This window comes from Syngnathus typhle, linkage group LG13, assembly GCF_033458585.1.
Source record: "Syngnathus typhle isolate RoL2023-S1 ecotype Sweden linkage group LG13, RoL_Styp_1.0, whole genome shotgun sequence".
Lineage (NCBI taxonomy): Eukaryota > Metazoa > Chordata > Actinopteri > Syngnathiformes > Syngnathidae > Syngnathus > Syngnathus typhle.
In genome coordinates this window covers 8556830-8568230 of record NC_083750.1, presented here as the reverse complement: position 1 = coordinate 8568230, position 11401 = coordinate 8556830, and the positions used below count along the sequence as shown (strand labels likewise).

General features: G+C 48.7%; 2 protein-coding genes across 2 annotated transcripts; one reads left to right on the top strand and one right to left on the bottom strand.

Moving 5' to 3' along the window:
* Positions 1–13: 13 nt before the first annotated feature.
* On the bottom strand, positions 14–1645 carry mgst3a (microsomal glutathione S-transferase 3a). The gene is made up of 6 exons (XM_061294880.1): positions 1487–1645; positions 900–1025; positions 696–772; positions 560–617; positions 404–476; positions 14–334 (listed from the first exon to the last, which is right to left on the bottom strand). Exons 2-6 carry the CDS (start codon positions 1014–1016, stop codon positions 192–194), a joined length of 468 nt encoding a protein of 155 aa, XP_061150864.1. The 5' UTR covers positions 1017–1025; positions 1487–1645; the 3' UTR covers positions 14–191.
* A 1287-nt stretch (positions 1646–2932) lies between these two features.
* Positions 2933–11066, top strand: LOC133165315 (leucine-rich repeat-containing protein 52-like). The gene is made up of 2 exons (XM_061294877.1): positions 2933–4330; positions 10412–11066. The coding sequence occupies exons 1-2, from the start codon at positions 3682–3684 to the stop codon at positions 10723–10725; spliced, it is 963 nt and encodes a 320-aa protein (XP_061150861.1). The 5' UTR covers positions 2933–3681; the 3' UTR covers positions 10726–11066.
* The last annotated feature ends 335 nt before the right edge of the window (positions 11067–11401 follow it).

The window sequence follows — 11401 nt, the reverse complement described above, 5'->3', positions numbered from 1 at the left end:
TCATGACAATGAATGAACTTGAACTCCATTTATTTAAAAAAAAGCAGTTCTAGTTTGGTAGCAACACTCTACAACTCTTAACTGTGTGAGGCCACTCCCGACATGGAAAACCAGTCAGGTCACTGAAGATGGATTACTTGTTTTAAACGGTGGCAAAGGTGAAGTTGTGTTTGTAGGATGGCTCCTGCCATTCAACAACATTTTTCGGCATCGCACCAAGACGTCAAAGACGGCCGCGTCCAGCCCAACAAGTGGTGTCCAAAGCTGGCGGTGGTCAGAATCATCCCCAGCAGAGCCACGTTGCCAAAAGCTCCCCGCATTCTTTTTTGAGGATCTGAATGAGAATTTTTGTTTTCAAATTACCTGAGTGCCATTGAATACAAAAACAAAACTCCAAACTCACCTCCTGTTGAGTAGCCATGCGCGTAAACCTCTCGGCCTATGATCCAAACAAGTCCCAGTCCACTGCTGAGACGCTAAAAGCAGACACACACATTTTTGTCTGATAGTAACACGTGTCTGTTATGCATTGGCTTAATTGTGATATTGATCAACTTACAGGACAATGCAGGCCACCAACACCCAGACAGAAAAGGAAGGCAGGGTAGAGCTCCAGACTGAAAACAAAAAACCCAACCCATCTTTGTTGTGTCTCTCATGTGCAGTCATGATTATCCGTCACGTTCCCCACTCACGTGTTTTGGTGTGCACGCTGCACACAGTTAAAAATGTTGCCCTCTTCACTATCATCATCGCTGTACATTTTGGGGTACTGTAAAACAACACAAAAAGGCACACACAATGTGATCAGAACGTGCAGACACACAAAAGGCAATTTCCAGGCATGCTGCAGCTCGTCTGCTGATGTACACTGTTGTTTTATTTCTTTCTCAGCTCACCGGCACATTGTACTTCTTGCGAGCTTTGCCCACTTGAATTGCCAAGTGTCCCACCATGATCATGCTGGCAACGCCAGTCAGCACGACGTAACCGTGCTCCTTGGACAGAACAACCATTTTTGACACCTGAAGGGAACAAACAAGACAGTTTGATAGCTTCAAATGCAAATAGTTGGGATTGTAAAGGAGACACCGTTTTTGTTCTGTATGAGGTAATCGTCAGTAATATTACTCAAAAATTCCAAGTCGTAGCAGCTTGTAAGGAGTCCTCGGTTTACGACGGACTTAGCTTGTGACTCCAATTTGCGCGGCTAGTTTAACAAACAAAGCAGCAGGATAGTCACAAACAATATTTGCGCGAAAAAACAATGCTATATGTCATAAAGAGGACCGACTGTAACGCGATATAAAAGAACTTTCCCCTCTTCATCTCTGCATTCGAATCATGAATGCAAAAACGGAATGGTGGCCCTGGAAGCAACAGTCCAGCGGATTCGTGTTCCGCCCCTCAAAAAAAGGTCAAACGAGGACAGCGTCATAGACAATGGAAACTTGTCCATGATTAGAAGCGAGGGCAAAATACTTACCTGACTGACCAAGCAGGACGTGCACAAGTAGCTGGAATAAAACACAGTAAGCGGAGTAAGCTGCTAGTGGACTGTCACTTTGTTCCGAGTGCGTAACGCGCGCACCCTATGGGCGTGGCGGACAAACGTCCGTACATAACACACATTTTACGTGCTGTATTTTTTTTTAAATATAATGTTACTGGCAAGCATTCGCCACTAGGTGTCCTCGCAACCCCACTGTTTCGACATTTGTCGCCCAATAACTGAGTTTGGATTAGAATCATCAGATACAAGCTCTGATGGCTATCAAGCGTTCTTTCAACAGCACATCTGTCGCCCATCCATCGTGGCCACTTGCTCGTCCTTTAACGCGCCGCTCCGAGTCTGATTCAGCACTTCGACACCTACACAAGCGAGCAAGAATAGCTTCACACTGGGTGCACGAGCAGAACTGCAAGTGAGACCACCCTGTCCCATCCCATCGCCCATCATCTGCTTTGCTTGTCAGCCAGTCGGCCGCATCTGCCCACTTTGGCTTGCATGACGCATGCAAGGTGCAGCCAGGAGCCAAATGTCAACAAACATTATTGGCTAGTCATGCACGTGTTTGGGGCGGACACGGTGGCGGATTCCCGTCTTTATTATTATTATTATTATTATTATTATTATTATTATTATTATTATTATTATTATTATTATTATTATTATTATTATTATTATTTGATTGATGAAATATAATTTAACAAATAAAATGCATTCATTCATCATTATTATTATTTAGGATTGTTTTTTGTATCCAAGCCCTCACATTTACTGCATTTCCATGTCACGACTCGTCCCCGGTTGCTTTATTATTCAAAGTTCAAAGTCACTTTATTGTCAATCCCTTCATATGTCCAGACACACAAAGAAACCAAAATTCCGTTTCCTCCATCCCACGGTGACGAGACACAGTACACGATAAACATACAAGTAGACGACACAAAATAAAAACAAGAACGCACAAACAATAACTAATAAATTATGTCTATGTTGCCATGGTTTCTGTTGGCGTCGCCCCTCCCCTCTTGTGTTACCTCAATCAATGTAACCACAGTCACCTAGCTCTTGTTACCTGCCTTGTATTTAAGTCCTGTCTGCCCCTCTGTCCCCTTTCGGATCGTGGATGTCGTCTGATGTCTTTTTTGTTTCTTGATTCCTGTCTTTGTCAGTTCTGTTTCACTTGGCCATGTCTGTCGGTCGGTCGGTCCGTTATGTTAGTTTGCTGGTTCTGTTGGTCTTGTTCCCCTCATCCTCCCTTCCAACTCCCTTTTCCCTCAATCAACCCTGGTCCAAGCTGCATTTGGTCGCCCTGCTCCATTCCGTTCTGTAACATTTCAATGTGCGTCAATTTCACGTATTTCCGCTATTATTAGTATCTTGTCCATATTTGTCTCCCTCATTATAATGAAACACTCTTAATCTTATTTCTGTTTTATTTCTCCAGCAATCGTGGCTCAACACGCGTGTGAATCTCTTTTGAGATCCAACGTGATGCTACAGCGGAGCCTACTTCGTCGCACACCTGAGGCAAGTGCGAGCACACATGTGCGCAACAATCATGCATGTTTCATGATCGATCAACGTGACCTTGTGGCTGCACACGCATGAGAGGCACGTGCAGATGACGGGAAAGCCACGCACCGCGAGTCGGTGGCGCAAATATAGGTCATGCAAGCAAACAAGCGCTCACTCGGAAATGCATTGGATTATATACGGAATATTTTGGTTGCCGCTGCACATGCTTCGACCGCGAGCGAGGAGCCCTCCCCTCACGGGAGTTGGCTCTGGAAAGGCGAGAGGATACCACAGCCAAACATGACAAGTGACCGCGCGCAGCACGAGCGCGCTCAGTGGGAGTGGAAGTGCGAAGGAAGGAAAGCCGCCCGGTGTTGTGGCATAAATCCACGAGGTATGACAACCAGCGCGAGCCCATCGGGTGCACGTTGCATCGCGCCGCATCGGGTTCAGGACCAGCTGACAGGATGAGCTGAAACATTACGCGCAAGCGAGCCAAGCGCCAAGGGCAACGGTCTCCGCTGACCTCTGTGGAAACGATCCCCGCGTCGCTCTTACCATCGTCTGGCGGAGGTTCATGAAGAATGTAAGCGCGCGCGGATCGCTCTGAGCGGATCGCTCCGAGCGGGCTGGATGAAGCCCTCGGCCTCGGTGTCATGCGTCCTGCCCCGCAGCCGAGCGCGCTCCTGATCGTCGCCGCTGCCGCTTTCCTGCTTTGCACGGGGACGGTCGCGTCGCCGCTGCTCTCGCCGGGCTGCCCTGAGCGCTGCTTGTGCGACGAGCAGTTGGTGGTTCAATGCGCTGGGCAGCACCTAAGCAGATTCCCCGCGGACCTGCCCCTGGCCACCCGGCAGCTGATCATCTCCAACAATTTGATCGAGGAGCTACCGCCGCTGGCGCTCAACTACCTCTCGGACCTGGTCTACCTGGACTGCAGCAACAATTCCTTGAACGAGATCTCTCAGTCCACGTTTGGGAATCTGCGCAAGTTAGCCTACCTTGACCTCTCGTTCAACAGCCTCACCCGCATCGAGGACAGGACCTTTGCACCCCTGGACAGTTTGGTCATGCTGCGGATGACGGATAACCCGTTCCTCTTTGAGATCCACCGGGACGCATTTGCGGAGAACCCGGTCCTCCAGGTGCTCGACGTGAGCAGGAACAACTTGACGGTGCTCAACGTCAGCACCCTGATCTCTCTACCTGTCCTGCGCTCAGTGGGTCTCAGTGGCAACCCATGGAGCTGTGAATGCTTCACCGAGGAGCTGGCTCTGTGGGTCCACTTGGAGGGCTTCAAGTTTCAAGGTTAGTTTTTTTTTTTTTTTTTACCAATTCCAACATTATTCATATATGTATATCAACCAGAAGCTGAGCCACAATTGTATTTATGTAAATCAAGATTTCGAGAGTTCATTTAAATACCTAACGGTGGCTCCCCTTCGTTCGTAGCTTCGAATTTGCAGATTTGACTTAGTTGAAAACAGATTCACCATGCAAACTGACAAGTCATCTCCTTCCACCTCTTGAACTGTCAAATGTCATTGAATTAATTATCCAGCCATCCATCCATTTGTTCCCCCCCCCCCCCCCCCCATTTTCTATGGCTTATCTTGTCAAAGGGGACAAGGAATCCACGTCATATATCATGCAAGCGCCGCTTCACAAACTTGACACATTTGTGCCATCCGCTGTTGGTAAATAACGTCTCACGGATTTGACAAGACCGGGCAGCTTCAAAATCTATTTTGCAGCCCCAGAACTTAAAAACGAAGAAGAGAATGTAAATGAAATGTTCAAAATATGCACATACTTTACTGTCAGGAAAATGGCTCAAGGCAGCACAAGCATTTGGACCGTGGCGGTGACCCAATAAAAAGTGGCATGGGGTGTAGTTTAGTTGGCAATGTAGGCAAAGTTTTACTTCTCTGCCTGAAACAATCACAATATTTGAGAGAGACAGGTGCATGTGTAAAAAAAAAAAAAATAGAGCATGGTGCATATTTGCAAACGGGTGCGCTCCATGCAAGCTCGGTGAGCTCTGCAAAGTGTCTGTAGGTGAAGGAAGTGGAGCACGATGACATTCGATAAGAGCAGGTGCATGATTCACGGTGCATGGGCAGGAAGGCCACGTGATCCTTACAACTCTGCTCTTTCATTCATATTTGCAGGCTCGGTACTCGACAATCAATCAATCGACGCTACGAGCCTTTTGGGACATCCGATAATGTCAAATGTGTATCATTTGGTAGGGCGGAATCATTTTAGAAAGTCATTTCGTTGCATCGCCTCCCAATATTGCCATTTCATATTTTTGGACAAATAACAAATTGATACTAAACAATTTATTGATCTAAAGAAATTCAAGATTCAAGATTCAAGAGTTTTTTATTCGCCATGTTTGAGCGTGCCAAACAAGGAATTTGACTTCGGTAGAAACACACCCTCTGTTCAACATTTAGGTGACTAACAACATTCAGGACATGTGAATAATGCAAAAACAGTGTAGACAAATTCAAGAAGGTGTGAGGAGCAGGATGTTATTGCACAGTAATGTCTCTGAGACTCTATGAGTGGTGTGAGTTCATCAGAGCAACAGCCTGGGGGAAGAAGCTGTCTCTGTGTCTGCTGGTTTTGGCGTACCGAGCTCTGTAACGCCGTCCGGAGGGGAGTAGTTCAAACAGACTGCAACCCGGGTGAGAAGGGTCTGTAGAGATGTTCCTTGCCCGATTCCTGGTCCTGGACAGGTACAAGTCTTGGATAGATGGGAGGTTGATTCCAATGATCTTTTCTGCAGTTCTGATTGTCCGTTGTAGTCTGTGCTTGTCTTGTTTGGAGGCCGATCCAAACCAGACAGTGATGGAGGTGCAGAGGACAGACTGGATGATGGCAGTGTAGAAGGTCTTCAGAAGCTCTCGCGGCAGGTTGAACTTCTTGAGCTGTCTCAGGAAGTACAGCCTCTGCTGGGCCTTCTTCCGGACAGAGTCTATGTGGCCGGTCCATTTCAGGTCCCGAGAGATTGTGGTTCCCAGGAACTTGAAGGTGTCTGTGGAAAGAATAGTATTACTGCGGATAGTGAGGGGTAAAAGTGGTGAAGGGTCTCGCCTGAAATCCACTGTCATCTCCACGGTCTTGAGCGGGTTCAGCTCCAGATGGTTTTGACTGCACCAGTGGACCAGCCGCTCCACCTCCTGTCTGTACGCAGTCTCATCACCGTCCTGGATCAGTCCGATGAGAGTGGTGTCGTCTGCATACTTCAGGAGCTTCACACGAGAGTCACCTGAGGAGAAATCATTGGTGTAGAGGGAGAAGAGCAGTGGGGAGAGGACGCACCCCTGGGGGGCTCCAGTGTTGGTGGTCCGGGTGTCAGATGTGATGCCCCCCAGCCTCACACGCTGTCTCCTGTTGGTCAGGAAGCTGGTGATCCACTGACAGGTGGAGGCAGGCACCGCAAGCTGGATGAGCTTCTGTTGGAGGATGTCAGGGGCGATGGTGTTGAACGCCGAGCTGAAGTCCACGAACAGGATCCTGGCGTACGTTCCTGGGGTGTCCAGGTGGTGCAGGATGTAGTGCAGTCCCATGTTGACCGCATCATCCACTGACCTGTTTGCCCGGTAGGCAAACTGGAGGGGGTCAAGCAGGGGGCCCGTGACCTCCTTCAGGTGGTTCAGCACTAGCCTCTCGAACGATTTCATGACCACAGATGTCAGTGCGACGGGTCTATAGTCATTCAGACCTGTGATGGCGGGCTTCTTGGCTACTGGAACGATGGTGGAGCTCTTGAAGCACGAGGGCACCTCACACAGCTCCAGAGAACGGTTGAAGATCCGTGCAAAGGTGGGCGCCAGCTGCTCAGCGCAGACTTTCAAGCAGGAAGGTGACACGCCGTCTGGGCCCGGTGCCTTCCTGGTCTTTTGTCTCCGGAACATCTGGCGCACTTCCTCCTCGCGGACCTGGAGTGCGGGCGCGGCCTCTGCAAGAGAGTGAGTGGGTGACAACGATGATAGAGGTGTGGAGAGAGCAGTTGTGGGCAGAGGTGAGTATGTAGATTGTGTTGCAGGAGGTCCCGTTGTGTGGGAGGACCGATCAAACCTGCAGTAGAACTTGTTTAGCTGGTTAGCAAGTCTTGGGCTCTCTAAAGGACGGGTGGTTCGTTTCTTGTAGCCCGTGATGCTCTGCAGACCTTTCCACACCGTTGAGGGATCAGGATTGGCAGAGAGGTGTCTCTTCAGGTTCTCCCCGTAACACCTCCTGGCTTTCCTGACCTCTTGGTTCAGCGCGTTTCTGGTCTGCCTGAACAGCTCGCGGTCGCCACTCCTGTAGGCCTCCTCCTTGACTTTGCGCAGCCTCCTGAGGTTCGGTGTAAACCAAGGTTTGTCGTTGTTGTACGTGCAGAAGGTCTTAGTCTGCACACACAGATCCTCACAAAAACTGATGTATGATGTGACAGTGTCAGTGAGTTCATGCAAGTCTGAAGTTGCAGCTTCGAAAGCTCCCCAATCGGTGCAGTCAAAGCAGGCTTGGAGGTCCTGCCTTGACTCCACTGTCCACTTCCTCACAGTCCTCACCACAGGCTTAGAAGTTTTTAGTTTCTGCCTGTAGGCCGGGATCAGATGAATTAGACAGTGGTCCGATAGTCCTAAAGCTGCACGAGCCGCAGAGTGGTATGCATCCTTGATCACGGTGTAGCAGTGGTCCAGAGTCTGTGCCCCTCTGGTGGGACACGTTACGTGCTGTCTGTATCTGGGGAGTTCGTGTGCGAGGTTCGCCCTGTTGAGATCACCTAGAACAATGATTAGTGAATTTGGTAGAAGTTTCTCCATGTCTGTTACCTGGTCAGCCAGCATCTGCGTGGCTTCACTCGGACGTGCGTGTGGTGGAATGTAAACAGCCGCCATGACAATCGAGGAGAACTCCCGTGGTGAATAGAACGGCCGGCAGTTTATGAAAAGTGTTTCTAGGAGAGGGCTGCAAAACTCTTTCAACACCGTGACTTCAGTACACCAACGTTCATTAATGTAGAAACAGACACCACCTCCCTTTGATTTTCCGGAGAGCTCCGCGCTGCGATCTGCTCGCACTAGCTTGAACCCGGCTAGCTCCACGGCGTGGTGGGGGGTTCGTTCGCTAAGCCACGTTTCCACAAAGCACAGCGCGGCGGATCCGCTGAAGTCCGTGTTCCTTGAAGTGAGGAGCAGCAGTTCATCCATCTTGTTCGCCAGGGAGCGGACATTCGCCAGATGAATTGACGGTAGGGCAGAACGGAACCCTTTCTGCCTCAGCCTTACGAGTGCGCCGGCTCGCTTACCGCGCCGCCGTCGTCGCGCTAGCTTGTACAGCACCGCCGCTCCGGCTAGAATCTCCGACAAACAGTCTGAATCGGAGAGAACAGGAGAGAAAGTACCAGAAGAAGTCTGTCCGATGTTTAACAGAGCTTCTCTGGTAAAAGTGATCCGGGATGGGCAGCAAAGGACACAGAAGACACACAAAATAAGACAAATAAACAGAGAGCGACTCACCGTGGCTGCCATCCGCGGCGCCATCATGATCGGACAGTATAATTAATGAGCTACTTTGGTGTCAACTTCCTACAGGCCCTATTTTCGGAGACAGGTGCACGTGCGCATGGTGAAAAAAAAAAAACGTGGCGGAGCGCGTTGTGACAGAGGGCATTCGGACAACGTGCCCCCCGCCGCAGCAAATCATTTGTTGACAGCAAGGAGACGATAGAATTTCCAACACCTGTATAAGTCAACATATAAAATAGATCAGGGGTGTCAAACTCATTTTCGTTGCGGGCCGCATCGTCGTCATAGTTTCCTTCGGAGGGCCATTATGACTGTCAACCCAAATAAATGTATGAACGCCTCTTATTATTTACAGTATGGACGACACAACAAATCGATGAATAACTCATTTTTAAATCTGAAACAAGTAAAAAATATTCTAATATTTTGAAAAGATAAATGGTTAACAAAATGCTAGCAATATCTCTATTTTTTCAAAAGTGAAGACAATTTGCAATTTTAAGCACTGACATGAATTTGATTTGTCGTCGCGGGACACACAGGATGTGGCGGGCCGTATCTGGCCCCCGGACCTTGAGTTTGACACCTAGGAAATAGACGGTACACTTCAAAACCCGACCGATACAGCCAAACCAAGCTTAGCTCCCACCCCACATCTCCTCTGTAATTTGAAAGTTGCATCCTACCACATTGTACTGAACTGGACGAATGGTCCTGCTTCTCATTTGTCTGGCCTTTGTTTTTGGAACTACTGTGCATGTGTGAGTGTGTAAAAGGGCAGCTGCTATTTATAGTGAGACTTAGTGAGCAAAGAAGCGTTGGCGTTCTAATGCTCACGCTAAAAAGACATCCCCTGCTTCTCTCGCTCCCACACATGAGCCGGCCCACGCTCAAAGCCCGCAGCTTAGGCCAAGTCCAAAAGGAGTTCTGATAGAGCTGCCCTATATTCATGCCTTTTGTCTAACTTGGTTTGGAGTCGAGTCGCTCGTGGTGATAGCTGCCGGCGAGGGAGGAGCGGCGGGGCTATGCTTCCGTCTGACCAGATCTCTTTATTAGCACTTTGTCTCCCACCCAGACTGGAGTGCTGCTCGACTAAGACTAAACCTAAGCCTAAGACTAAACCTAACGCTTAACCTAAGGCTTAAAATGTCTCTTCATTTTAGGAGACGCGTCAATGGAAAGAGAAAGCCGGAACGCTGGCGGAAGGAACCAACAGATTTTCCCGTGTCGTCCTCCATGCTTAGATTAGCAGCTCCCTCCGCTGTTATATAAGGCAGGAAGGGGGGGGGGGGGGGGGGGGTAACTCTGGAAATAGAGCCCACTCACCGAGGAACGGGAAAGCCCTCACGTTTTGATGCCCGTTTTTTTTTTTTATGCTATGGAGCCAGACAGATATCAGGAAACAGTTTGTCGCTGTCGCACGTTATTGTTGTTAGTCACATTTATCTCACCCTATTCATGTGCTGATTCTTTTTTTTTGTTTGTTTAAGCAGCAAGCTCTCAATTCAAGGTTTTTCCCTTTTATTCGCTGGTTGCACGCACCCGCACAGAGGCGGGCGGCTGTGAAGAACAAGGATTTGAATAATTTAACCCAAGTGTGTTTTTTCCCGGTAATTCAAGATGGTGCTTGCTCACGCTATGGTATTGGAGCTGCAAAACCATCCGTAAGTCCCCTTTGAATTATTGACCAAGCTCTCGGGTCGAACTTGAAGGCCTCTCAGATGTTATTTATGGTTCACCAGAACAGAAAGAACCATAAAGTCTCATTTGTTTCCTCAGAGATCTTTGCAAGTGTTCCAAATGAAGACACACTTAAACTGTGCTGAAAGTCACCATGCTGGTGTGTGTGTTTGTAAAACAGACGAAGGCCAGACCACGTGCAGTTCCCCGGACGACCTGCAGGGCCTTCGCCTGGGTGAGGCGGCCATCCAACTTGGGACGTTGTGCCGCCACACTTTGGGTTCCTGGGACTATCTTTTCTTCGTCATCATCGGCTTTGTCATCTTCGCAGCGGGCACCGTACTGGCCTGGGTCACGGGGGTCATCATGGTGGTTTACGAGCGCTATATCAAGACGAGAGATGAGCATCTGGAACTGGACGAGGACGAGGAAGGGGCCGCGGAGTCGGGGCGGACCCACGAGAATGCTTTGTTAAAACACACTGTTACTGTTTAGGAGGTGCAAATAAGAGCGATGATTGCAGCAGCAAAGTTCTCCACTTTCAGCTTCCTGGTGTCTCCTTACTGGCACTCACCTTCCTGGAACACGCCAAGCAGCATTCAATCAAAGTAACACTTTATATTAAAGTCTTCGAAAGGAGAAACTCAGGATTGAACGTGTGCGTGTTTGCTCTTTCTGGTTTGCAGCAGTCACCTCTGTAACTGGAGACCAGAAGGTCATGAAGGTCATTTTTTGCATGGCAATCCCTTCACTTACACAAAATGCACTTCACTGCGTGTATGTGTTCAGTTATGACTACATTGGTGCAATATCTCTATACGTGCGATATCTTTTTTTTTTTTAAATAAATATGTATAAGAAGGATTTTTCTTTATTGATTAAAGCCAAACTCAGCATGCATTTGCGTGTTATGCGTGCAGGCTAATATGTAGGTCAGTACATTCATTGTATACACTTCATCTGGCCGTCATTGGACAAATGTCAAAATTTCCCCGCCTGTGAGCTGTTAATGCTTCTGCACACTTGTGTGGAGCTGCTCAACTCACGGCGGAATAGCCGCCGGGAAATGTGACATCAAGTGTGAGCGTCTCTAACTCGCCATAATAGGCCATCTCATCAACATCACACCGAATAGGAAGAAAATCCTTCTCATGGTGGAGCGGAATGACTT

What these genes read in the sequence shown, in the direction of transcription:
- LOC133165315 (XM_061294877.1), top strand. Translation starts at nt 3,682, where the DNA reads ATGCGTCCTGCCCCGCAGCCGAGCGCGCTCCTGATCGTCGCCGCTGCC. An exon ending in GGAGGGCTTCAAGTTTCAAG is followed by an intron (nt 4,331 to 10,411) that starts GTTAGTTTTTTT and finishes TTTGTAAAACAG; the next exon opens with ACGAAGGCCAGACCACGTGC.
- mgst3a (XM_061294880.1), bottom strand. Translation starts at nt 1,016, where the DNA reads ATGGTTGTTCTGTCCAAGGAGCACGGTTACGTCGTGCTGACTGGCGTT. An exon ending in GCAAGAAGTACAATGTGCCG is followed by an intron (nt 773 to 899) that starts GTGAGCTGAGAA and finishes GTTGTTTTACAG; the next exon opens with TACCCCAAAATGTACAGCGA. An exon ending in TTGGTGGCCTGCATTGTCCT is followed by an intron (nt 477 to 559) that starts GTAAGTTGATCA and finishes GTCTGCTTTTAG; the next exon opens with CGTCTCAGCAGTGGACTGGG.